The sequence below is a fragment of the Scleropages formosus genome, chromosome 23 (assembly GCF_900964775.1).
Source record: "Scleropages formosus chromosome 23, fSclFor1.1, whole genome shotgun sequence".
Taxonomy (NCBI): Eukaryota; Metazoa; Chordata; class Actinopteri; order Osteoglossiformes; family Osteoglossidae; genus Scleropages; species Scleropages formosus.
In genome coordinates, this window is record NC_041828.1 from 15,997,415 (window position 1) to 16,021,746 (window position 24,332).

A 24,332-nucleotide genomic window follows, 5' to 3' on the forward strand; every position below is an offset into this window, starting at 1 on the left:
TCTATCTGCCTGGGGATCTTCGGGAAGTGGGACGTGCCCGGTAGCCGATGGGATGGCAGCTCTCATACAGCATGTCCAAACCACCTAGGAAGACTTGATCTGGAGAAGCAGAGACTCTACTCTGTCTTGGATCACTGAACTCTTCATTATATCATGGAGTGTGAGCCCAGTGATGCTAAAGAGAAACCTAATTTCACCTGCTTGTGTTGCCAATCTCATTCTTTCAGTCATTACCCAAAATTCATGGTACTAGATGAGGATGGGAATGCAGAGTGAGTTTTAAACAAAGAGGCTTGGCTGACAGATTAGCTCCTGCTTCACCACCACGGACTAGTACAGCACCCTCTAAACAACTGACACTACATTGATATGTCTTTCACACCCCTTTCCCTTCTTCCATCACTTTCATCACCACCGTGGCATGAATAACCTCTGAAGGCCCTTTGGAGCACAGGAGCTGGGCCAGTGTGTTGCTGATGGTGCTCCTCTGTTTATCCAAGGTGGCATGAAATGTGTCAGAGTTACTGTCCATGATGGCTACTAGTTTGTTCTCTGTCCTTTACTTTACCAGTAGTGTATTTCATCAGAGGTGGAGCTACTATTTTGCTAATATTGCTAATTTTCTACATGTCAACCACAAGATGGAGGTATAACGATATAAACAGCATTCTCTACAGATATCCTGAACTGTCGTTTAGCATCAATGATGGTACAGATTTATGGTTTGTTGGCAATTTTTTTGCACAGGTTTGAAAGCTAAATGGTCTATAGCCCAAAGGCAGCTGTCATCCTGAACACAGGAGCAGGACTCGGAGGACTCGGGTTCAGGTGCTCTTTATTGAGGGACAGCCAAAAGAGTGGTCAGGACAGGCAAGGGTCGGGCGATTTGCGTTCATCGGTACAAAACGAGAGTCCACTAGATTGAAGTCAGGTATGGTACAAAGGTCAGGGAGCCAGGGAGTTGTTACTGGGGGGAAGACAGGAACAGGGATTACGAGAAGAAAAACGAGAGAAGGCGCACAAGAAGCACAGGGCATGAGGTACTCATGGCAGTTGCTCAAAGTGAGGTTCCGCATTCAGCTCTGATCACGATGTCTCCTTTATACTTGCGTGGCCAAATCCCCCACAGGTGCAGAGGCAGATTGTGCAGCTGCAGGCGTGACAGCACCCAGTGTGAGTACAGAGCAGTGGCATCAAGAGAAGACAACCGTGGAGCAGAATGGGTAGTACGTTGTGGGCAGATGGGGGTGGAAAGGTGGCAGAAATGATAGAAAGCACAAAAACAGAAGAAAGGGCTCTTGAACTGGGTTTGGGCTTGTTAGGGAGTCAGATCAAGGAACACAGCAGACAAAGAGTGTGTGAGACAGGTGCGAGAACAGGGGTCTGTTCTAATTGTCCTGGACTAGCTATGGAGTTGACACTAGAAAAGCCAGTGAGTCTATATTAGACCAGGACTGAGACTATAGCAGCTGAGTGGATTTTGTGGCTGTTGTAATACTAGCTACAGCAGTCACTAGCAGCTGAGAAGTATAAAGAGGAAGAGGTTTTAAGGTTTAAGGGTTGATTGCAATCCCACTATATAAAGGTGTACAGAAAAAACAAAATATGCTTTTGAGTTTTATTACATACTGATATCATATATACAGTCTCCTCCTGCCTTATGAAGGTAATGTGTTCATGGAAAACCCTTTGCAAGGTGAATTCTGATAGATCAAAATAGATACAAACAATTTTTTTTTTAATTCCTGAGCTCCAAAATCGACAATCATTTATGGTACAATATCACAAAAATTCCATGAAAATGTACACAATTTCTTCAACTTCAATATAAGTTATTATTACAATGTGACAAAATAGGTTTTCCTCATTAACCACTTTATAACTCTACAGGTATCTACCTGCATTTTTCCTGCTCTTTTGTAACCATTACAAACTGAACACAACACTCACAAACAAAACATACTTTTTATGTAATAATTCAACCTTTAGTACAAGAAATGACACAAATAGAGAGTAAAGGCAAAGGAAATCAATACAAACACACATTTTGTGAACCGCTTGTGCCATACGGGGTCGCGGGGAACCGGAGCCTACCCGGCAACACAGGGCGTAAGGCCAGAGGGGGAGGGGACACACCCAGGACGGGATGCCAGTCCATCGCAAGGCACCCCAAGCGGGACTCGAACCCCAGACCAACCGGAGAGCAGGACCTGGTCCAACCCACTGCGCCACCACGCCCCCTCAATACAAACAATGGAAAGGAATTTGCACTAATTGAATTAGTTGAAACAGTTTGAAAGGAACCATGATTGCTGTGATTATAACAGGTAAATAATAATAAGATAGGCCTTTATGCACCTCCTTGAACGATGAACCTCGGTGCACCAAGTGGTAGCTAACAAACTAGGTTTACTTGAGACTTTCATGTCTGCAGCTATGTCTCCTCTTAATGTAATGCATAAACTGTACTTTTGCTGAGATGTATGTCACTTTGGACAAAAGCATCTGCTAAATGAATAAATGTTAATGTAGGTAAAGCAAGCAAACAAGGGTAATGGTGGTTGAGAATTCAATGCGGCACAAGCCAGAATACAAACTGCAAAGAAGCTCTCATGGTGATGCTGGTCTTGTGCTGCTCAGGTGTTGGGAGTGTAGGAATCCACAATTAAGATCAACTGACCATCTGTCTATCCTATATTGTCATGTGAAAACATCAGGGTAATACACATTGCTTGTGGGCATTCAAGACAACATCTTTTGGATGATTAGATCAAACTTACAGTTGAATGGGTCTGCCTGTTAATGTGATTGTGAGAATGTTGACATATCCCAGTTCTTGTTACTAGATGGTGATCAGACCATTTGGTGATGAGGAAGTTTGGGGTGGCTAGCAGTTGGGGGTTGGTTCCTGTGAAGGCTTCCTTGCCTTTGATGCTTTGTTTGAGGGTATCACCTCTAAAGCTTTGTGCAAGGTCACACCTTTAAGGACTGCCCACTGAATGCCTATAAAACCACAATGTATGTCTCCCTTAGACTTGATGACTACAGTGCAAAATGAATGATGATGAGTTCTGATGTTGTAGACTGATGCTCTCATCTGCAATAAAGAATCCTGCTGAGGATACCTCCAAGTCTCCTCTCTGCAAAATTCCCAACAGGAAGAACTCAAAACCTAAATTCACTACTTGTAAAATAAGAAACAAGAGACTGTATTTGCATTTTCCTAGTATTTTATGTCTCTGCATTGTTGTGACCCAGTTCCGTCCTTCTGATAAAAACATGGTTTGTGCAGGTTCAGGAGTAACAAAAAACTGGGTCATGCCACACCACACAGTAAACATAGTTCATAGAAAGAGACAGAGGAATAAAGAGTTGAAGACCATGTCTGGCACACACACACACACACACATTTTCCAAACCGCTTGTCCCATACGGGGTCACGGGGAACCAGAGCCTACCCGGCAACACAGGGCGCAAGGCCGGAGGGGGAGGGGACACACCCAGGACGGGACGCCAGTCTGTCGCAAGGCACCCCAAGCGGGACTCAAACCCCAGACCCACTGGAGAGCAGGACCCAGTCCAACCCACCGCACCCCCCCCCCCATGTCTGGCAGATAGGCCTATTTCTGAATATTTGGGGGCCCTATGCAACACCCTACTCACCCCCAAGGAAATGAATACCACAAAGAATGAATACATTTCATTAATCTTGATCAGTAAAATCTTTCAATAAAAATGAAGAAATACAATATAAACTAAAAAAAAAAAAAAAACAAAAAAATAAATTCTTTGGATGCCTGAATATAAACGGTAAATAAAAATAGCTAAAATTCTCTTCAGTTCTTGAATAACAAAAACTTCCGCTACTGAATTGAGCTTTATTGTGAGAAGGCAACGGGGAATGTTACTGGGAGGAAAAACACTCACAGGGGACTGACCCCCTGGTGGCTCCATGGCCCTCAGCAGGAGCTCATACCACTTATGGCAAGAAATGGCCTTGCTGCCAGGACAGAAGTGGAAAAACAAACTCACCAGATGATGACGCTTTTCTCCTTGACGTTTCTACCACTTTTCTGAGGGAAAGATAAAGTTATTAGGAAACTGACATTCAGCTTCGCCTTTTATTTGGCTGATACGTTCGCATTCATACGCAGAGTTTGAAATTCTATGACCAGAAAAGTTGCTTGAGGGACAGTGGAAAAAATGTTTCAATTTGAAGTTAATGGTCAACAAGCTCAAGGGCAAAAACAGGTTTGGTAGCCAAGGGTAACATTAACTATAATGGAGGTACTTAACAATTTACTGTCAATCATCACACTGAAGCAAAAAAGTAGCAGACTGGAACAAAAGCAGATGCATGATTGTACAGAAACTAGGCTTTATTGAGCTCTAGTTATGCTAATGAAGATGTAAGGTATAATAAAACTTGCCTCCATACACTGCCAAATGTATTTTTCCTGCACTTTCACAATGAAGACATATTTTCCTGACACAGTCTAGCTCTTTTTCAGACTAAAAAGGCGTGTTTTGTTTGTGGACTGGGGCTAGAGCCCAGCGCTAACCATGCTCTCTTTTCTTGGTGGCGTTCAGGAACCCAACACCAAGGACATGGCATGGGTTACAGGGGAAGGACCCAACATCCACAGGTGCCTGAAGAGTTATATGGAAAAAAAAACATGAAGCATTTACGGAGTTGTATGGACAGAACATACTAGACGCAGTGTGTCTGGTATCATGAAACCTGTTAGTTTCCTGTCAGGGAAAAGCGGCCATTTGTGATTTGACTTGTGTGATGGCGTCAAAGGGGTAGCTCCTCAAGTATTCTGTAATTAAGGGCCGCAGTGCTATTTAGATATTAAAAGTAAATATTTAATATTAAACAGACCAGAAGGTGAGAGTTTTATTCTGAATTACAGCCTGTTCCCCCAAGTGTTCTATCAGTCGCTATAAAAATCGTGCTCCCCGGGGGACTGCGGCTGTGTTACTATGGTGAAGCCTGGGCGACGCACTCGAAGGCTTCTACCAAATATAGCCGCCACTCGCACAAGAGAACTAAGAATTATTTCGTGTGAAAAATACTCATTAACTTCAGATGGAAACAACACGCAGAGATGGCAGAGTAATAAATCGGCGCTCCCCCCCCCGGTGGCTGGTTCCAAACACCGTGTGTCCAACTCGACAGGTAAAAACGTCTCTATTTCATCATTTCGTTGTTCTGCCTTATTTTCAGCGGGAGTCGCGGACAAGTTATCGCGAGGAGGCGCGTGGCTTCGCGCGTGGCAGCGATGCTAACAAAGGTGCTCAACTATCGGCAAAAATGACCAATTACCCGAGATGCAAAAGCAATTACTTTGATCACGCGTGATGACCGACAATACGTGGGACGATCGATTCATTCTTAACGGCTGTAAGGATTACGAATAATCTTTAGGTTCAGTGTCGGGGCGCTCAGTTTACCCTTCTTCTCCACTGCTCCTGTAAAATAAAAAGTTCTGACGCTGCATCGTAATGGAAGTGCATTAATCGCACTGTTCCTTCCACGTTAAAAACACGGCACACTCTCTCTGGGGAGTGATGTCTGTCTCCCATGTGTTTTGTCGGGGGAGGTGCTGGAAAACACTCCCCCACAGAGGCGGGCTTCCGCTGGACCAGCACATCGTCGTGGTGACACTGCGTGTGTGACAGTCCCATCTTATTCGCTTTTATTCACCCCCACACTTCTCATTCTCCCGTCCATTCGCCCTCTGACCCTCTCATTCTCTCCTCCGGCAGCCGAACCCCGGGAGCACAGGTACGGATCGGTCGTTCGGTTCGGTTCTTCTTGGCGCCAAGACACGACGACACACTTGACTTGCCCATCTGCTCTCTCGCTTTACTCACTTAAGTAACAGGGACGAGCTGCGTTGCTGTGGGCTAAACATGATGTTGTTGAAACGTAGTCGTGCTGGTAACACAAAGCCGTGTTATGTTTCAGCGAGACAATGTGTGTGCGCGCGCAGTCCACGGGCTGAGACGCGGGTCCACGCGTGGAAACAGACGTCAGCGAAGCCCCAGGCAGGCTGCTCCGCCACACGAGCATCCTTTTCCCGCGTGTCGGAAGCCATGTTAAAAAAAGGACACGTGTGTGTGTGTGTTTCTGAGTTTCCTCGCAGCACGCGACGCGCTCTTACTGTAAAGAAGTGTAAATGTGGTCGAACACACCAGCACTAGTGACTAGTGCACACAGTCACAGTGTATCCCTGGACCTTGTAAGCCTTAGGTTAGTTTTCTTCGCTGTTAAAGTAAAACGGTGTTGCCGGGCGCTGAGGGCGCGTTGTACGGAACTGCGGCTTGTTTGTGCTCACGCCGGTGTGTTTAATTAAGCCTCTTAATTTCCTTATTACTTTTTGCACACATGATCAGGGTATTTTTATTTTTTTTTTTAAACCGTGACACCCGTATCTTTACCGCCTCCTGCCTGAACATATCTCGTACAAAGTTTTAAGTAAAAGGCTTTTTATGAACATAAAGTTTATATCAACGAGCAGTCGACATTGGCGACATGTGGCCGGAGCCGTGACCGATGGCGTGTTTGATTTAGCTCCCACTTGAGATAAGCCTTATCATAAGGCATGTGGCCTGGGGAGTCAGCGCGTGTTTTACGGGATCAGGTACCCGCCCCCACCCGGACGTTCGCGTTTCACCCTTTCACGGGGGCAAGCGCGCGCGTCAAAAAAAAGGAGGAAGACCGTACTATGCTCAATCAAAGTATTGCATGGTCATATGCTGCGAAACGATGGCTGAAGGCAAACGTAATATTCAAACACTTTCCAAAAACTAAGTGCTTAAAGTCTCCGATTTACAGCGAAATCAGTAAAAGTGGGGAACCGGGTTAAAAAAAAGAAAGCCGTCGATGGGCCTCGGTAAGTCAGTGTAGTCCTTCTACACGCGCCAAAAAAAGACCTCGAATCAATGAATGGGGTGCTTCACGCCGACAGCCGCACATGTGCGCAAACCCATAGTGTCTGCCTTGAGGGAGCGGTACAGACAGCCCTCGACTTACGCAAATAGACCGTTCTTAAACCCCTTAACTTAAAAGTTACGTAAGTAAGACTCCCTCATCGCAACATCATCATCACCATCATCATCACGTGCTCCTTGTTACGTGCGGCATTCTTCACTATCGTATATTCACAGTCGATACGGCTGGTCCCCCGGTTTTATAGATGATACCTTGTCCACCTCTTCCTTTTCAATTTCATCTTCAAATCGATTGCATTGTCAATGTTTGTTACATTACAATTGTAATGATTTGTTACTAATGAAACTGGTAAAAAAAAAAAAAAAAAAAAAAATTATGGGGGGAAGCGCTACACTAACTAAGGAGAGGATACACATTCACGGCTCAAAACATGCGAGAACTGGGAAGATGCAACTTCCTGCCTTATCTGGTCACGCCGACTTGCGCGCGACGTATTTGAAATATTTTGCGTGGGGAAAAATGCGCTCTCCGTAAATAACATGCATGCCGGGAATTTTGTACGTAAGTCAAAATTACGTAAGTAGGGGGGGGGGTGTCTGTCTTTAAATCCGAATGAATCTGCTCATCGTTTTTTGGGGTGTTTGAATTTGAAACTGCTTCCAAAGTGCTGCTGTTGTCACTGGCGTAGAAGTGCCCTTTGTTTTGGCATTTTAATTCAGGGATGTGCGCTGGGCTCAGAGGCTGCAGCACCTGTCATATGGAAAGAAGAACACAGTTCCTCACATAACAGGGTTAACTCCAAACTATGAAATTACCAAATTAGGCAAAACTGTCATCATGACGGGTTGAACTACCTCTGATTTCAATGGCAAAAACGAGTTCCTGAAATTCAGTATAGCTTTTGACGTAGAACTATGTCTTTCCGTGGGGGGGGGTAACTTTGGGAATTGAATGTCACGAAAAAATGCAACCCCTCTTGCTGCTACTGCTCGCGAGTGAAAAGACACAGAGAGATAGTGCACATACCGTTGGACAGAGGAAGGAACACCGCGTCAAACGAGATATGAACGGCCGCTGCCGGTTCAGCCTGAGCGAGCTGGCACTGTTGCGAAAATGTCACTCATTTGGCTCGTTATGGAGTTGCCGCACGTTGCGCTACATGTCATCGCGTTCGAACTACGTCATAGCGTTGACGTCAGCATGCCAGCTCGTCGCTAGAGAGGGATGAGCCCGTGTACGTGGATGCAGCAGCGACCGACCTGTTGTTCGGCCGAGTGGGTCGGGGCTCACAACCCACACGTAGTTCTACGTTAAGACATGCAGCATAGTAAAGCTATGCACCTGTGATTTTTTTTTTTTTAACTTTAGCTTTTTGGGAATTGAAGTCCTGTAGTTAACATTTTAACTCCAGGAAAAAACACTGAGTAGACATACGATGTGATGTACAGTATATGTATAAGCAGCAGGTAACATAGCGGTTAGAGCTGCAGCGCTTGATCTTAGGCCGCTGTGGAAAAGTCCAGAGTCATGCCGGAGAACATGCCGAGTGACCTAACATATGCTTGATGTCCTAGTAACCACAGCCCAAAATGTGCTGTGGAGTGATAAGCCACCCCCATCTTTTACATAAGCGATGCCGGTATCTGTGCTGCTCAGGGAGTCGCTCTGCTGCGTTGTCTCCGTTTGTTTATTCATGTTTACCCAATGATAAAGGTGAAGCTGTGTTGAACCTGAGACGCCACAGTTCTCAATATTTCCTTCTGCTTTAGTACCCTTGAGCAAGGTACTTACCCTAAAGTGCTCCAGTGCAAATGGTAATGTAAATGTATTTTTAATTTAATTCAGTTCACCACTGCATGGATACCTCCTCAGGCACACTTGGACAACAGACCAGCATGTGACACTAATTTTCACGGAGTGTAGGAACGTCATCAGCTCACTAAAAAGGGACCAACTGTCCATGAAGACGTATGTACACGATGCCCCTGGTTGGAGGACTGACCCCACACGCTGCTGGAAAGCATGCATCTGCCCTCCAGGCTGCCTTGTCCACACGCTTTGCAGTATTGGGTTACCTAGTTACTCACTCACAGCTCACCTCCAACGGTCGCAGCCCCTCAGCGTCTAGTGTTATTTCCCTTTTTTTCTCTGCATTTCTTGTTTTTCAAATCCAGTTGTATAAGTGTCACTTGTAAATCTGTGATGCTCCTCTACTGATACCAGTTCTCCAGTTCTTGTGCATGCCTCAAACAAACTGCGTTGCTATTTAATAATTTTTCTTAAAGTAACTGGCCTAAAACAATCAGTAGATTTCTGTGCATCTGTGCCGACTTCATGTTTAGTTCATTTAGGTTCCCTGTGCGAAATAAACAGCGTAAGACTAAATTTCCACCGGCTTTGATAATGTTAACAAAGACTTTTGCATTTTCTCAAGCTCTTCTGCTCCCTCAGCAGAATTAGAAGAGGGCCAGGATGATTTTTTTCTGGATGTGAATTTAATAATGCTTTTAGAGGAGCACTAGAACATGTATTGCCACTTCTAAGGCCATCAAGGGCAGACCAGCCTGCTGTTACTTTCCTAGAATATAGACATATTATAATCTGTTTAACTTTATGTAAGGTGCTATATATTTCCTGCTTCACATTAAAACATTTGGTGAAAACTTGATTTTAAATGAAGTTTAACAAACATACCAGAAAATATTTCTATGACTTGACATAAAAGGAGCAGTGAGTGTGTGCTTAGTCCTATGGTAAATGGTGCCTGTTGACTCTAGGCAGAGATCCAGACCTCTGGAAAGCTATAAGGTAAACTAAGTCACAAGACCACCTCTTGTCGTTGGCATGGCTTTGTTTGCTGCTTTGGAATGGAGACTCTTGTTCTTAATGCCTCTGGTGATGGAAGTGCAGGGCACCAAACCCAGCAACGTGGTTACAGTACTGCAGTAACAGTCCAAAGTCCTGCAGTGACCTTGAGCCTTAGAGCACCAGGAGTAACCAGTGCCTTTTCAATGTGTCGGAACCCCCTTTTACGATATAAATTGTATTTCTGCACTTGAGATGCATCTCTTTTTATACTCATATCAAATGTTTTCCAAGGCAGTGTTTTTCTGTGGCTCAAAAACAAATTCCAGAACAGTGTTATGATTTGCACATTTATATATCTGGGTAACCTTTACCCTATTAATTTGTGGTAAGTACCTTGATGAAGGATGGGATTTGGTCCTTGTTCCCTCTGGGTCAAAGGTGGCACCTTGAAGCACTATGTCACCTGTAGCCCTGCCTTATGAGCTGCCTCCTTTATTATCGACAGAGGGATGTTAGTTATGAAGTTTAGATGTTGCTAATGTCTTCTAACAGGTAAAAGGAGAGGGATCCAGGTGATGGTGCTGCTGCCTAGAGAAGAGGTCTCTCAGAGAAGAGCATTCTGACCTTCCAGCCACAACTACTCCCGCCCAATTGGGACACACTATGGGCACTGGTGTAGATTCCACGTCATCCAGCCCCATGCGGCTCAAGCAGGAACTCTCCCTTCTCCACGGCGTCTGCCTCATCGTGGGCAACATGATCGGCTCGGGCATCTTCGTCTCGCCGAAGGGTGTGCTGCAGTACACGGGCTCGTTCGGCCTCTCGCTGGTTGTGTGGGTCATTGGTGGCATCTTCTCAGTCTTTGGTGCGCTGTGCTACGCCGAGATGGGCACCACCATCCGCAAGTCGGGCGCCAGCTACGCCTACATCTTGGAGTCCTTTGGGGGCTTCCTGGCCTTCATCCGATTGTGGACATCGTTGATGATCGTGGAGCCAGCCTGCCAAGCCGTCATCGCCCTTACCTTCTCCAACTATCTGGTCCAGCCCTTCTACCCAACATGCATGTCCCCTTACGCTGCTGTGCGCCTCATTGCCGCCCTCATCGTTGGTACGTTTCCCTGCCGCGGTAGGAAGGTTTTTCAGACAATGCAATATCAATTAATAGTGAAAGCGATCGTTCTTCAAAGAGCTAAAAACAAAGCAGAATGTTTATTTAATAGATGCAATATAAGGAGTAAATAGCAACTGTGCTATTTATGGGTTTAAGATGCAGTGATGCCCTGATGCACTTTAAGGAACCTAAAGTGTCATTGAGCTCTGAGTGGCTATAGGAAGTTTTGTCTTTTTAGTTCGCAGCTCCAGAAGAGGCCTTAACGAATGGTGGTGTGTTCTCGCGTTATGACATAGTTCTGAGAGTTTGTAGGTGCTTCCTGGGTCAACTGTCAGTTGAGTTTAACATACTGGGGAGGGCAGGAAGTCTTGTGAAGCAACAAAGGGGTGTTGAGTGTTGCGAAACTTGAGCCTACGTTGTTTCTTAAGGAAATGCGGCATTTTGGGCTTCTTTTGTTTGTTTTCTATAAGAGAAATCTGAAAATGAATGAAATGAAACAGGAACACAGATGATCCTCGGAGATTTACTTGCGAGGAAGGGACCTCGAGTCGAGGGATAGGTTAGCGTTGTGTGTAAAAGGAACCTTTATTGTTAACTCGGACGAGGAGTGGCCTGTGCGCTCTTCCCAGGACGCCCACAATGTCAATGTTTGCATGTCAACCCTGCTGGAGTTGAGCCATGAGCTGTAGCAGTTCCGCTCTCCTGCCACCTGTCTGGTTGCCTGCACCCCCCCACCCCAGCCACCACCCCTGCTCCATATCAGCAGCGGGCCTTTCTCAGTATCACATTGGCTCAAGTTTACACTGTGGCCTGGAGGAATTTAATATGTCACACTTTCATTTAAGCATGTTTTTAAACATGTGTGCACTAGCAGCAACCCCCAGGACACAGAAAATTACCTTCTCTTGACATGATCATAAATAGTGATGCGCGCTTAATGTTTCGCTTAACGGCTGACCACATGTACAATGGTGGTCCCATAAGATTATGACGGAGCTGAAAAATTCTTATAGCACAACATGTTACTTGCGTGTTCGTGGTGGTGCTGCTGTAAACAAACCCACTGTGCTGTCAGTCGTATAAAAGTATAGCACATACTATTATGTACGGTACATAATTGATGATGATAAATGCCTGTTACTGGTCTATGAATTTACTGTCCTTATCGTTATTTGAGTGTACTCTTTTTACTTATAAAAGGTTTGCTGTAAAACAGTATGCTGTGTTACATGGGCAGCAGTATCATAAATCTCATGTTTACTGCTGGTTTACTGAGGCTACACCATCAAGGTTTGTATAAATACACTCTGATGTTCACACAGCAACGAAATCGCCCAACGAAGCATTTCTCAGAACGTAACCCCGTTGTTAAGCGATGCATGTCTGTAATGAGATGTAGGCTGAGTGCACAGCATGTGGACACGCTGACATTTTACATTGATCGTGTAGAACTACTCTACCTTCAGAGCCCAGTTTCAAGCTGTCACTTTAGGCTTTTGTTATGTTTGTTGTTGTACCGTTCATACTGGAGTCTAAAACATCTTTGGTGTTTGAAAGCAATGCAAAAAGGCTTCTTGCAATGCATTTCATAAAATTCCCCCCCCCCCCCCCCCCCCCCCCCCCCCCCCGCTTTGTACGGTACATATACATGTTGGAAAGAGAATGATGTGCAAGAGTAACACTTTCATTTATCATTTTACTGAACAAAGCATCTCTTATTAAGGAAGTTTCCTTTTTTACCAATTGATTGATCAATGGAAGTAGCAAATGATTGATCAGTTATATTACATATATATATTTGAGTTGTAGAGTTAATGTACGGGAAATAATGTGACATTTCAGAAAGGAATCAAATACGGTACTTTGCAGTGCAGGTGTTTTGCATGCAGCTGGGCTTTTGTTTCCAATGAAGTGCTTAGCAATGTGTGAGACAGATGGAAAGCAAAGCGTTTTGCTTGTCTGGTCTTTGGATTGGCTTCCTGTGCTGGTTTGTAATAACCCTTACATGTGTTTGGAAGCCGAGAAGACGGGAAGTTGCCTTGATAACCCTTTGGCAGAGGGCAGTGTTTTTCCAAATTCCTTCTGTTCAAATTGGGACCGTGAGTCCAAACAGATGACTGCTGTCTTTTAGGTCCCGTTCTCTCTGTCACTGTGATCATCTTCTGATGTTCTCCCAAAGCCCCCTTATCCACCATCCCTACCGTCTGCGGCTCTTGAAACTGTATTGTTTAAGCCCCCCTGTTGAAACCTGTCCGCTCATCCTTTTTTTTTTGCAGCCATTAACTTTGGAAAAACCTTCAGTTGCACATAAATGTAATAAAGTTTGTCCTTTAACACAGGTCAAAGACAGCTAGGACTCGGATGGAATGCCAGTGTGCTGTTGATGCCCTCAGAGGCTTTACTGAGTTCCTTTGAACTGCCACCTGTTCTGGATGGAAAGCAATGGTCTCATAAATCTCATATCTCAGCTGAGCTTGAGGGATGAAAACGGTGAAGGCTTGGAACACTCCTCGTTGACATCTTATTGCTTTTACCCTTGTGCCCCTCACCCCTTATGTCTGCCTCTTCTAGGCCTTCTGACCTTTGTGAACTGCATGAAGGTGAAATGGGCTGCCACCCTGCAGGTGATCTCCACAGTGGCCAAGGTGCTGGCGCTCATCGTCATTATCATCGCTGGCTTGGTGAAGTTGGGTCAAGGTGAATCCCCCTAACCCTAAGTAGCTTAACATTGTAAGTCATTCTGAAGAAAAGTGTGGGCTAAATCAATATGTATAAATTAAATGTTGGGCATTGAAATGCTTCCACTCTGTGACGGTGTGGATGGTTCCCATGTTCTGATGATTTGGGTGTCTAATGTCCACCCTTTGTGTCCATGTACCACTTTGGCTGTCAGCTTACTGTTGTACTGTACCTGCTTTTCACCAGGCAATGTGCAGAACTTTGAGGACTCCTTCAAGAACTCCAGCGTGGACCCAGGCAACCTTGCCCTGGCACTGTATTCGGCGCTGTACTCCTACTCCGGCTGGGACACCCTCAACTTCATCACGGAGGAGATAAAGAACCCTGAGAGGTAGGCAGCGGCCATCTGCTCAGAGGAGCTTACTTGGCCACGACTGGTCACAGTTGACATCATCGCAGCTAGGTCGCCGCAGACCATTAATCAGATGAAAATACCAACGTTTGTTGTCATGTTCTTGGATCCTGCTGAGGACCTTCTGTATAGAAATAAAGGTTTTCTCTGCTATTGTGTAGTACACTTCCACTATATGAGTGTTTGTTGACACTGAAAACACACAAAAGTGTTACTGTATCTTTTAGGACCTGCCATGTAGACTTTTTTTTTTTTTGCACCCAGTTGTGCGGTGTTTATAAAACAGAAAAATTCGATAGACGATAGGAACAGGCCCAGACTGTGAACACTTTTCCCTGTTTCTCTGGATGCCAGGAACCTCCCTCTGTCTATAGCGATCTCCATGCCCATCGTCACGGTGATCTACATCCTGACCAACGTGGCGTACTACACGGTGATGAGCCCAGACACGGTGCTGAACAGCGAGGCGGTTGCTGTTGTGAGTACTAGGTGTCGTATAACAGCGTGTCCATCAGGAGGCTGTGAACCGCACTGAGACAGTGTGTATGTGATGTGCTCCAAAAATGTGGCTCGTTTACAATGCAATAGCTTACTCTTGTGTAGCTCTTTCCCAAAAGCAGACTTGTAGCGTTGTTGTAGATTGCAGATAAAACAGGTGAGAAACCAAAAACTAACAAATGACCAACATGTATAACACATTTGTAGCATTTAAAAAGAAAAGATGCATAAAAAGTTTAACACAAGTCAATGCGCTTTAAAGCGATGGTTAAGTGTTGCAGTTGCTGGCCGGCAACGGAGGAGAGGAGAACAAAAGCTGCAGACTGACATTAAACCGGAGAAAATGTTGGAACTTGTAGCGTTAAAAAAAATAATTTAAAAAAAAAAATTCAAGTTTTTTTTTTTTTTGGAGTCTCAATAATGAAGCATAAATAAACTTAAATAATTAGTTCTGCACAACATTTTACTCATATGACACTCACACGCAGCCCTTAAATACCCCACAGTCTCTCTCAGGTTCTTGTGTCCATAAAAGACCATCCAAGGTCTCTTGAATACAGGTGCCCCGCATTCCAGGAAGTCCAAAACTGGCTGTGCCAGGTACCACAGGAAAAAAAGGTGTACAAGTAAGATATAGTGCAGTAACGCATAAATGAATGCCGCATGGTGAATAATTAAAAGGAAAGTACACTCCGTAAAAGAAGACCTCCGTGGGGGCTGCAGTCACTTGGTAAGTCAGGGTGACCTAGGCCAACAGGACGCCCACCCCATCCCTCGGCAACGGACTATTTAAAACAGTTTAAATTTAGTTCAAATTGCTAATGATTCCCTTTGGTGGAAAAACAAGAATTCTGTGTCTGCGTTGTCAGGAGCTGAATGACTTTTGTTTCACAGTGCAACTCTTGAAGGTTTGTACAGTGGCTCCGCTCTGTCGGTCCGCAGGGGGCGGGCAGTGGCAGGCTGGACTCTCATCTGCGTGCCTTTCCCTGCAGACGTTTGCAGACGAGGTGTTGGGCTATGCCAAGTGGCTGATACCCCTGTCGGTGGCCATCTCCTGCTACGGGGGGCTCAACTCGTCCATCATCGCCGCCTCCAGGTGAGAGGGCAGCTGACTTGTCGGAGGGGTACCTGGGAAGCCTCCGAGCGTAAGACGAACGCTGTCCTGCTCTCGGCGATTTGATCTGGGTCACGGGGGGCATAACTTAATCATACGATATTGTGATTTCTTTTTAAACTCTCAGATGTTGGCAATGGAGCAGCTCTACACGGGTCTGACTCCTTCACAAACTCACGTTGGCGTAATTCTGTCTGAGATTGAGATTAGGATTTCAGGTTCTTTTCTTCTCTAGAGCTTTAAACTCCATGTGGAATGCTGTGGGGTTTTAGTGCCACTGAGTACAGTACTTTATAACTCAAGACTGACTTGGATCCGCTGTCGCCATACTGAGGAGGCTTCCGTTCACCCTGCCAAACAGGCCATTAATTTCCTGTCTCCCCTGTGGATTGTAGGTAAAAGCTCTCCCTTCCTTTTTTAGGCTCTTCTTCGTGGGGTCTCGGGAGGGCCATCTCCCCAATCTCCTCTGCATGATCCACATAACACGGTACACGCCTGTCCCCGCCCTACTCTTCAATGTAAGTAAATCTGAACCTTGCCAGATATATTGTGCCGCTTTTGAACTGAGGCAGTGCGGTGGCACAGCAGGTAGCGCCAGTAGCGCACAGATCCTGAGCTGCGGGTTTGGATGTGGGTTTGACTCTGGCTCAGTCTGTGTGGAGTTTCCATTCTCCCTGTGTTTGTATAGGTTCCACCCCCGGGTGCTCTGGTTTCCTCTCACAGGCCAAAGATACGTGTTTGAATTCAGTTCGTGTAGAGTGGTTGTGACAGAGGAGGCAGGAAAATGGTGAGGTGCTTGCCTCACGGCAACTTTATTTAGGGCCGTGGGGGGAAGGGGGAACCCGGGAACTGGTAGACAGGGACAGTACCTCGGGGACGTGGTTGGGGTCGTGGCTCACTCGCTCGCTCTCTCACATCTCCCTAGTGGCGGGTCTAGGGTGGGAGAAATAGAGGTTGCAATTAGCCCGAGCTGCAGTTGGTGTATCTCGGACTCTCCCCGCCTCGGCGTGTTACAGTGGTATTCTCACCAGAGTCACACAGCGCAGAATAAAGTAACTGGGGATGATCTCATGTCACGGTGTGATGAGCGACAGTTGTTGCTTACTATCAGGGTAAGGCAGTTGGGGTGGGGGGGGGGGGGGGTCTAAGTTCCAGTGGGTGCACACCCCTCCTGGGCATTCCGTACTGGCAGGGAAACTCTCACAGGTACAGCTTTCAACACCAAGCTTATGTGGAAGGCGAATTTGTTGTCCAGCCCCAATGTTGCTGGCCTCTTCCAGACAGTGACTCTCACTTCCCTTTAGCGTGTGACTGGCTGAAAGAGAGTGTGTGAAGAACTGGCATCCCGGGACGGTGCCTCTGGGATGGGCTTTGGACCAAAGCAGGGTACATAAATGTTGGTGATTCTGTCTGCTTGTTGCCCAGTAAAGACCTGTTTGTACCATAGGAAGTGTGGAGGCCCAAGAGTGGTCACCTAGACACTGGGCATGTTGTCCAATAAGTCTGTGTGTGTCTCTGGCACAGGGGGGGATGACCCTCATCTACCTGTGCGTGAGGGATGTCTTCCAGCTTATTAACTACTTCAGCTTCAACTACTGGCTCTTCATTGGCCTCTCCGTCGGCAGCCAGATATACCTCCGTGTGACAGCACCCAACCTACCCCGCCCAGTCAAGGTGAGAGCCCCTCCGAAGTGCCCGGAGACACATCTACATCTTTTTGCCACCTTTAGCCGTTCAAGTTGATTTGGAGTATCTAGCTGCTCTCACAGCCCCCCCACCCCTCTTTCTGCAGCTGAGCCTCTTCTTCCCCATCGTCTACTGCCTGTGCAGCGTATTCCTGGTGGTGGTGCCCCTCTATAGTGACACTGTAAACTCCCTGGTGGGCATCGCCGTGGCCCTCTCCGGCGCACCTGTCTACTACCTCTGCGTGCACCTGTCCCCCCAGGCCCGGCCCAAATTCCTGGGAGAGATTCTGGGTAAGAGATGACCGTCCACCAGCTGCTCAGACAAGCATGCCAGCGAGTGTAGCGTGGCATTTGAAACAGCCTTCTCTGGCAATTTTGGGTGGGGCCCTTTGGCACAGGAATGATGCTAGGGATGTGTTGCATTACACCCAGTCTCTACTAAGCCCATTCTGTGGTTTATCCAATCAGACAAGTGACTTCTGCATTTACATTTATTTGTTCGGCTGATGCTGTTCTGAAAAGCGACTTACAGTATTAAACTATCTGCAGTTATTTACTCCTGGACCTGGTCAACTTGCCTCAGAGCAAGGATAACTGAAGTGGGGTAGAGTCTTTGACCCGTTAGGTCCAAGGGAAGCTGCTCTGATCACTACGCTACCCTACCAGCTGCACCCTGTTGAGATTCCCGTTTTATTTTAGCCAGTTATTGAAGTAGGTCACCCCATACTGACAGCTCCTTTCCTAGGAGTGGGCATGTAGGTGGCATAGTGGTTGGAGTTGTTACATTCAGATCCTAAGATCTCAGGTTCGAATCCCACCAGCTATAGTAACCTTGAGCAGGGTATTTTCACCGAATTGCTCTGGGGGAAAAACTGCTCTGCTGTATAAACCGGTAAGTTCTTATAAGTAGCTTAACGAAAGTTGCTTTGGAGAAACTCATAAATGAATAAATTTTGTGGTTTGAACCACATTCCTGTTCTCTGCTCTTAAAGTTCCCATATTTTCGTGTTGTGGTTCATGAACCACTATTACTATCTGATACACACACCCACACCCAACTCAGGGGCATTGAGCTGGAAATTGTCCATCAAGTCCCGTGGCTGTTCAGCGGTCGGGCTGAAGTGTAGTGGCGTTTAGAATCGGCGCTCTTATCAGTTATCCCATCGACAACGTGATGGTAGTGCACATGGAATGCGGGCTATGTACACAGTGCAGATCCCCGGGAGACCATGCTTAGAGCAAATAAAGGTGTAAAGAGTCAGGCCCAGACAGGGCGCTACTGCAGGTGCATGGCTCTCATGTGCCATGTGTGATTCTGCAGCTATGTCTCCTTCTCTCAATGTAATGCATAAATTGTACTTTTGCTGAGATGTACGTCGCTTTGGACAAAAGCGTCTGCTAATTGAATAAATGTAAATGTTTGTGTCCCCTGCAGGTATGATCTCGCTCAACACCCAGAAGCTGTGCATGTGCTGTGTGGCCGAGCCGGACCTGGACAACCTGCCCGAAAGCAAGGATAACTGAGTGGGAGGGGGGGGCTTCCCTAGAACGTGTTACCTGTTGGACTTAGGTGTGCTGAACCCTACCAGTAAGGGTTTTAACTCTGAGGGAACACGGGGGGCCACGGAACTCAACATGAAGTCTGTCCCTGTCTTTCTTCTTCATCGGGGGTCGGGGGGACACTGCTGAGGAGAGCGGGGGGAAAAAAAAAAACGTTTATAGAAGTTCACTTGGTTTAAATTGCTGCAAAAGCTGTTATGAAAGGAAATATTTTAGGGTCAAATTTTTTTTTATTTTTTTTTTTTAAAAATGACTGAGTCCAATTATAATTGGACTATAATTATCTACAATAAGTTGGGTTACTGGCACAACTTTTACTTTGGACAGGAGAGGGATCACATGCATCTCAGAAGGACTAAAGAAATAATGCTTTTATTTTTCCATTATCAGTCAGTGGCATTTCAGATTTTGTGTAACTGGTACTTTGACACTTTAGTGAGCGCTTTTGTGCTTCTTTAAACATTTCGTGTCCAGTGAAAGAACCACGCATCCTGGAGTCCAAACACTACTTAAGGCAGTGTTTTTTGGAAATTACTTTTTCTTAACTTAGATGTGGTAAGTGCTCAGCAAAGAAGCCAAAAGCACAGCGTTGCACCAAATGATGCAGCACAGTTCCTGGGCTGTGTTTAAATGCACACACGTAAGGACTTTGCAGCAATACCTCGAAACGGACAGTGGCCTGGGATGGTGTGCAGCTGCACTGCTGTCCACACGCTGAGCTGGCTTACTGTGCCGGTTGAACACCTCTTTTAGAAAGTTTCCCTACATGTATAGGGTTCCACTTTCTGGAGATTGTTCATTTTTAAGCCTTATGAAGTTATTTTCTGTTGTGCAGCCAAAGGTCCTTATATTCTGGGCAGAGGGGCTCTATGTTAGGAGCAGGCGATGACCTGGAAGGCAGTTGCAAGCTGTTGTGCCCCCTGGTGGAAGCAAAAAGAAACACAAGCTGCTGTTCCTTTATTCTGCAGTTCAATGCAATTCATAGCTGGTTAACAGCAGAGCAAATTTTTCTCTACTTTTTGATAAGTGACGCAAAAGTCGCTCTTAAATGAATATAAAGTCTGTCAGTGCCCCATGTCAAGACTCAAGGTACAATGCTGGGTGGAGCACAAAAAAAAAAAAAACCATATGCTGTACTTCCAGATTACTGTTAGTAGACAAACGTGGAAAATGCTGCTTTTTCTGATGTTCTGTCTTTGCAATAATACACAGTCAGAGGGGCTTGTTGCTGTGGCAGGCCGCTTACCTCTGTTGTGACTTGGTGCTGCTTACAAAGGGGAATATTGAACCTGTCATTCGATGACACAGATGACCTGTCCATGGTTTCTGCTGTACCTCTTATTTCCTTTTTGATATAAATCATCAGATGTGCTGTAAACTTGTGACATTCCAGTCAGACATGTGTCCAGGCTCTGGTTTTTTTTTTTTTTTTTTTTTTTGTAGTCAAAGACACAATGGTCTCTAAATTAGGTTAGCAGTACACAATTTTTAACAAAATATTATGGTTTGGGAGTGCAGCATTTTTTTTATTATTTTTTTTTTTCCTCCCCTATTAGCAGTAAGTGATGAGCTCTTGTGGAAAAGTGGTGATGAAGGTTGTCTGTCTTGCCGGATGTTGTGTTCTTACTTCATTCTAGTCTTAATTCTCACTTTTCATGTTGACCACATTTATTTATTTATTTGTCCTCATGGGTCCCTGTTCTGTGGTACGTTAGGTGTCCACAAATAAGCTGTGGTGCTTTTTGCTAAAGCATCTCTAAATCGTTAATATAAAGCGACATGAGTCGGGGCGCTACACCATCAGAACGGCTTGTGTCTCATGTCCATCCATGACTTCGTACGGTTTGAGTGACCTTAACGAACTCCCACCCCCCTCCATGGTCCAGCTTGCTGTCTGTTCATGTTTCACGATTATAACTTGAATGATTCAGTTCTTCCAAGCCAATGCTTTTCTGCTGTGAAAAGGGCTCTAGCCCAGTAGAAGTTGCTCATAAGTTCAACTCATAATTTTAGGACCCCATGCTTTGATACTGTATGAAAATTGTCAGTTTGACTGTGCCTTCTGGACAATTTACTGCCATTCAAATTCTTTCGACTTGGTGTGTTTACTTTGAATGGAGGTACTATTGAGGGGTTTTTTTTTTTTTTTTTTTTGTCTGACCTTGTGTTCATTGTAAAAGCTAATGAAGCTCTTTTATTTTTTTATTTTTTTTCCCCCCTTGAGTTTTGCTATGTGAGGAACTTCAACAGAAGTCAGAGCACATTTCTCACTTTGCAATACAGCCATTCCCCAACATCCATCCAGTCGGATCTCGAAATGCACCCAAGTCAGCCATGTGTTAGCATGGCATGTAGAAGTCTCTTGCCTGTACAGCATTCTTTGTCACGACCATGCCTGCACCTCCAGCAGCACCTGGCTTCAGTTGGAGCACTCAGCTATAAGACACTTCACGTCTTCCCAGTTGCAGAATCTCATTTGAGACGACAACCATCCAACCTACCTCGCCTTGCTTTTCCCAAGTCCCGTTCCTCAACGTTCCCCAGTCCCGTTACACGTCTCTTTGGTAACGACTGGTTGCCTTTTCCCCCCCGACCACGGCTTCTGATCCTCACCTCTGTCCAGTTCATCGATCGACCAACCAGTCACCCATTCCCCACCACAAATCTAATCCCTTGGTTCTGAATAAACGATCTTGCACTTGGGTCCAGCCTCCTTTGTCTCCTCTGTTCTCCATGGCACTTTTATCCTACTCAATTTCTATCTTTTTTTTTTTTTTTTTTTTTTTCTTTTTATGAACCAGCTTTATTACTTGATATTTTATGATTCTGTAGTTTATCTTAAGATTCTGTAGGTTTTTTTTTTTTTTTTCCCCCTTTTTGCATTAGGAAAGTTCTGTGGTGATTCTCATTTTTGTTTAACTGGTTGCATGAATTTTAAGTTACTATTTTTAAAAAAAAAAAAAAAGATTCTTTGGTTTAATTTTTTTTTTTTATGATTTAACCAAGCACAATACACATTTTCAGAACCGCTTGTCCCATACGGGGTTACGGGGAACCGGAGCCTACCCGGTAACACAGGGTGTAAGGCCGGAGGGGGAGGGGACACCAGTCCGCCACAAGGCACCCCAAGCGGGACTCGAACCCCAGACCCACCAGAGAGCAGGACCCGGTCCAACCCACTGTGCCACCGCGCCCCCCTAAGCACAATACAGCAGTATGTTAATGCTTTAGTTTCTATTTCATAATTTTAAAATATTTTGTGGATATGTAAAAGCGTAAAGGTGACATTGCATTTGTCTCCTTCATGTTGTTGATTACCTTCATTTTCAGTTCCAAGTTGAGCGTCTTCCTCTGTTTCTTGCCAGATCAAGTAAGGGATGGGTTTTTCCTCTTGCTCATCAACTTTGGGGTTTAATACAATAACGGTTTAAACCAGCACCAAAATCCCTTATCTTTACTTGAATAACATATGCTTGCCACAGGGCAGCTGAGAGAGATGCTGTGATTTCCCCAAGGCCGGAATATCGTCATACGGTTACTATCGTACGCACGCAGTCGTTTGCACTGGCAGACATATGACCAACCGTAATTTTTGTATTTGTATATATTTTTTCTTAAATTTATGCAGTTCTTTTTCGGTCATATGTACGAGTGGGTGTAAGTCGCGTATGTCGTAAGTAGGGGAGAGGCAGTACGTTTTCACTCTCCCTGCCGCTGCGTTCTGAATGCAATAACCCGGTGCTTCATCGCAGTTGTGACGTGTTGAGACGCGACTACAGTTGTGTGTTTCAACGTGTCCGTTTGTCTTAAGGATGAGCGCACTGGCAGCTCCACTTTGAAGAAAGAGAAGCGCGGATGCGACAGACACTTTGTGTCCACCGTTCCGCGGATTAACGTACCGATAGTTCGAGTGGCCACACGGGGGCGCTACAGTGTCACTTCTCACCCCTGCGCAGTTCACCGACATTGTAACTCCAGCACCGCAGCCATTTAGGACAAGATGCATTTCAGTACATGTCTCATGCAAAATGTCTATGTTCTTTTTGCTTTCCGTTTTCCTCAGTGATTTATTTAACTCAAACTCAAAATCCCAGTGTCAGTCTGATGCCGTTTTTCTTTATCGGGGTTACATTTGGCCATGGTTTAAAAGGCAATATTTATATACATATTGGAGGTACGAGATGTGTAAAGCTGCATATAAAACAATACATGCTTCTGGAAATTTGTTCATTAAGTCGGTGTGAGTATGTAAAAGATAGTGTGTTCTTGTCGTGTGTGTGTGTGTACAATTTTTTTTTTTTTTTTTATTGGCACCTGTTTTTGTGTGTGTGTCTGTCTATGCGGCAGTGTCCCTCCTGTGGGGATCACGTTACAGCAGACTCTGCACTGCTGGGATCAGGTGGCCCTGCCATTAGGGCCCTGAACCCGGGAGCGGTTGCCTTTTTCCTGACTCTGTGTGTGTGTGTGTCGGTTCGGAGGACGAGCTCCATCTCTACCTCGTGCTCGGAGGGTCCTTATCTGCAGAGAAGCAGCGGCACCGTGAGCAATCCTCGCCCCATGAGCCGGTACGCCCCTTCAAGAGGGGCCAGCAACTCTGGGATGATCAGCCTGCTCCGCGTGGGGTGATGCGAGTGTGTGTTGGTCGTCCCATCGCGCCAAGGACAGGCTATGGATCTGCCGTCGCGCCTGCGCTGGATCCGGAACCGGCCCTGGAGAGGCGGACCGCAGCGGCGGCAGTTCAGCAGTAGGTGTCCGGCCCCGGCATCGAGGGAGATGGGAGACAGCAGTGTGCACAGCCAAGTGTGTGTGTGTGTGTGTGTGTGTGTGTGTGTGTGTGTGGTTGAGAGAAATGGAGAACCACAGAAACACCTCAATGTCCAAGCATGGAAAATTTACACACACTGTTTATTCTTTCCTTTCCTTCTGCTTATGTAACAGTGTCCTCCACCTGTGCATTGTATGGGCTTTTTTTTTTTACCATGGTAATCAGTTTGCAGAGGTCAGGTAAATAATACATGGTTTGGTGCATTTATATAACTGCCTGCCTGGGTGCTGTGTGTTTCATGTCTCTGTAATTCAGTATAACCACCCCCTCTGCTCAGCTCAGCCTCCTTGCGACAGGTTTCAGTGTCTCTGGTATAGATACGGAACACCTAGATCTGCCACGCTCCGCTGTTTCTCGTGAATTTAGAGTACGTAATGAGTACTGGAAGTCAAAAGAATTTGCAGGTACAGATCACGGTGATGTTGCTGCTTGTACTGCTTGTACCGCGTTCCTGGACAGTAAATTCCAGCAATGTGTGCCGTCGGTGTGTCTGGTCTTGTAACTGTATATCTATAGACTGTGGTTCTCTTCGAAGCCCTGTTACCCAAGGTGCCTTGTTCCTAAACGCTGCTATCTGAGAAGACGAGGAGTACGCGGCACGAAGCCGTACCGACCGACTCTCTGGGGTGTCGCTTTACTCTTGATTGTACTTTATTAGGATGGTACTGTAGGGTAAACT

General features: G+C 45.7%; 1 protein-coding gene across 2 annotated transcripts; it reads left to right on the forward strand.

Moving 5' to 3' along the window:
• Positions 1-4,809: 4,809 nt before the first annotated feature.
• LOC108919316 (Y+L amino acid transporter 2) lies at positions 4,810-20,262 on the forward strand. 2 transcript variants are annotated; one of them, XM_018727231.2, is made up of 10 exons: positions 4,810-5,182; positions 10,322-10,877; positions 13,452-13,577; positions 13,806-13,950; positions 14,326-14,449; positions 15,462-15,565; positions 16,005-16,101; positions 17,108-17,257; positions 17,376-17,559; positions 18,704-20,262. In XM_018727231.2, exons 2-10 carry the CDS (start codon positions 10,433-10,435, stop codon positions 18,790-18,792), a joined length of 1,464 nt encoding a protein of 487 aa, XP_018582747.1. In that variant the 5' UTR covers positions 4,810-5,182; positions 10,322-10,432; the 3' UTR covers positions 18,793-20,262. The 2 variants fall into 2 exon arrangements, with proteins under 2 accessions (XP_018582747.1, XP_018582746.1); XM_018727230.2 differs by lacking the exon at positions 4,810-5,182 and adding an exon at positions 5,643-5,791.
• The last annotated feature ends 4,070 nt before the right edge of the window (positions 20,263-24,332 follow it).

Bases quoted from the DNA above. Each gene is read 5' to 3' on its own strand.
- LOC108919316 (XM_018727231.2), top strand. From the start codon at position 10,433: ATGGGCACTGGTGTAGATTCCACGTCATCCAGCCCCATGCGGCTCAAG. The intron at 14,450-15,461 runs GTGAGTACTAGG...CTTTCCCTGCAG, and splicing joins ACAGCGAGGCGGTTGCTGTT to ACGTTTGCAGACGAGGTGTT. The intron at 17,258-17,375 runs GTGAGAGCCCCT...CTCTTTCTGCAG, and splicing joins ACCTACCCCGCCCAGTCAAG to CTGAGCCTCTTCTTCCCCAT.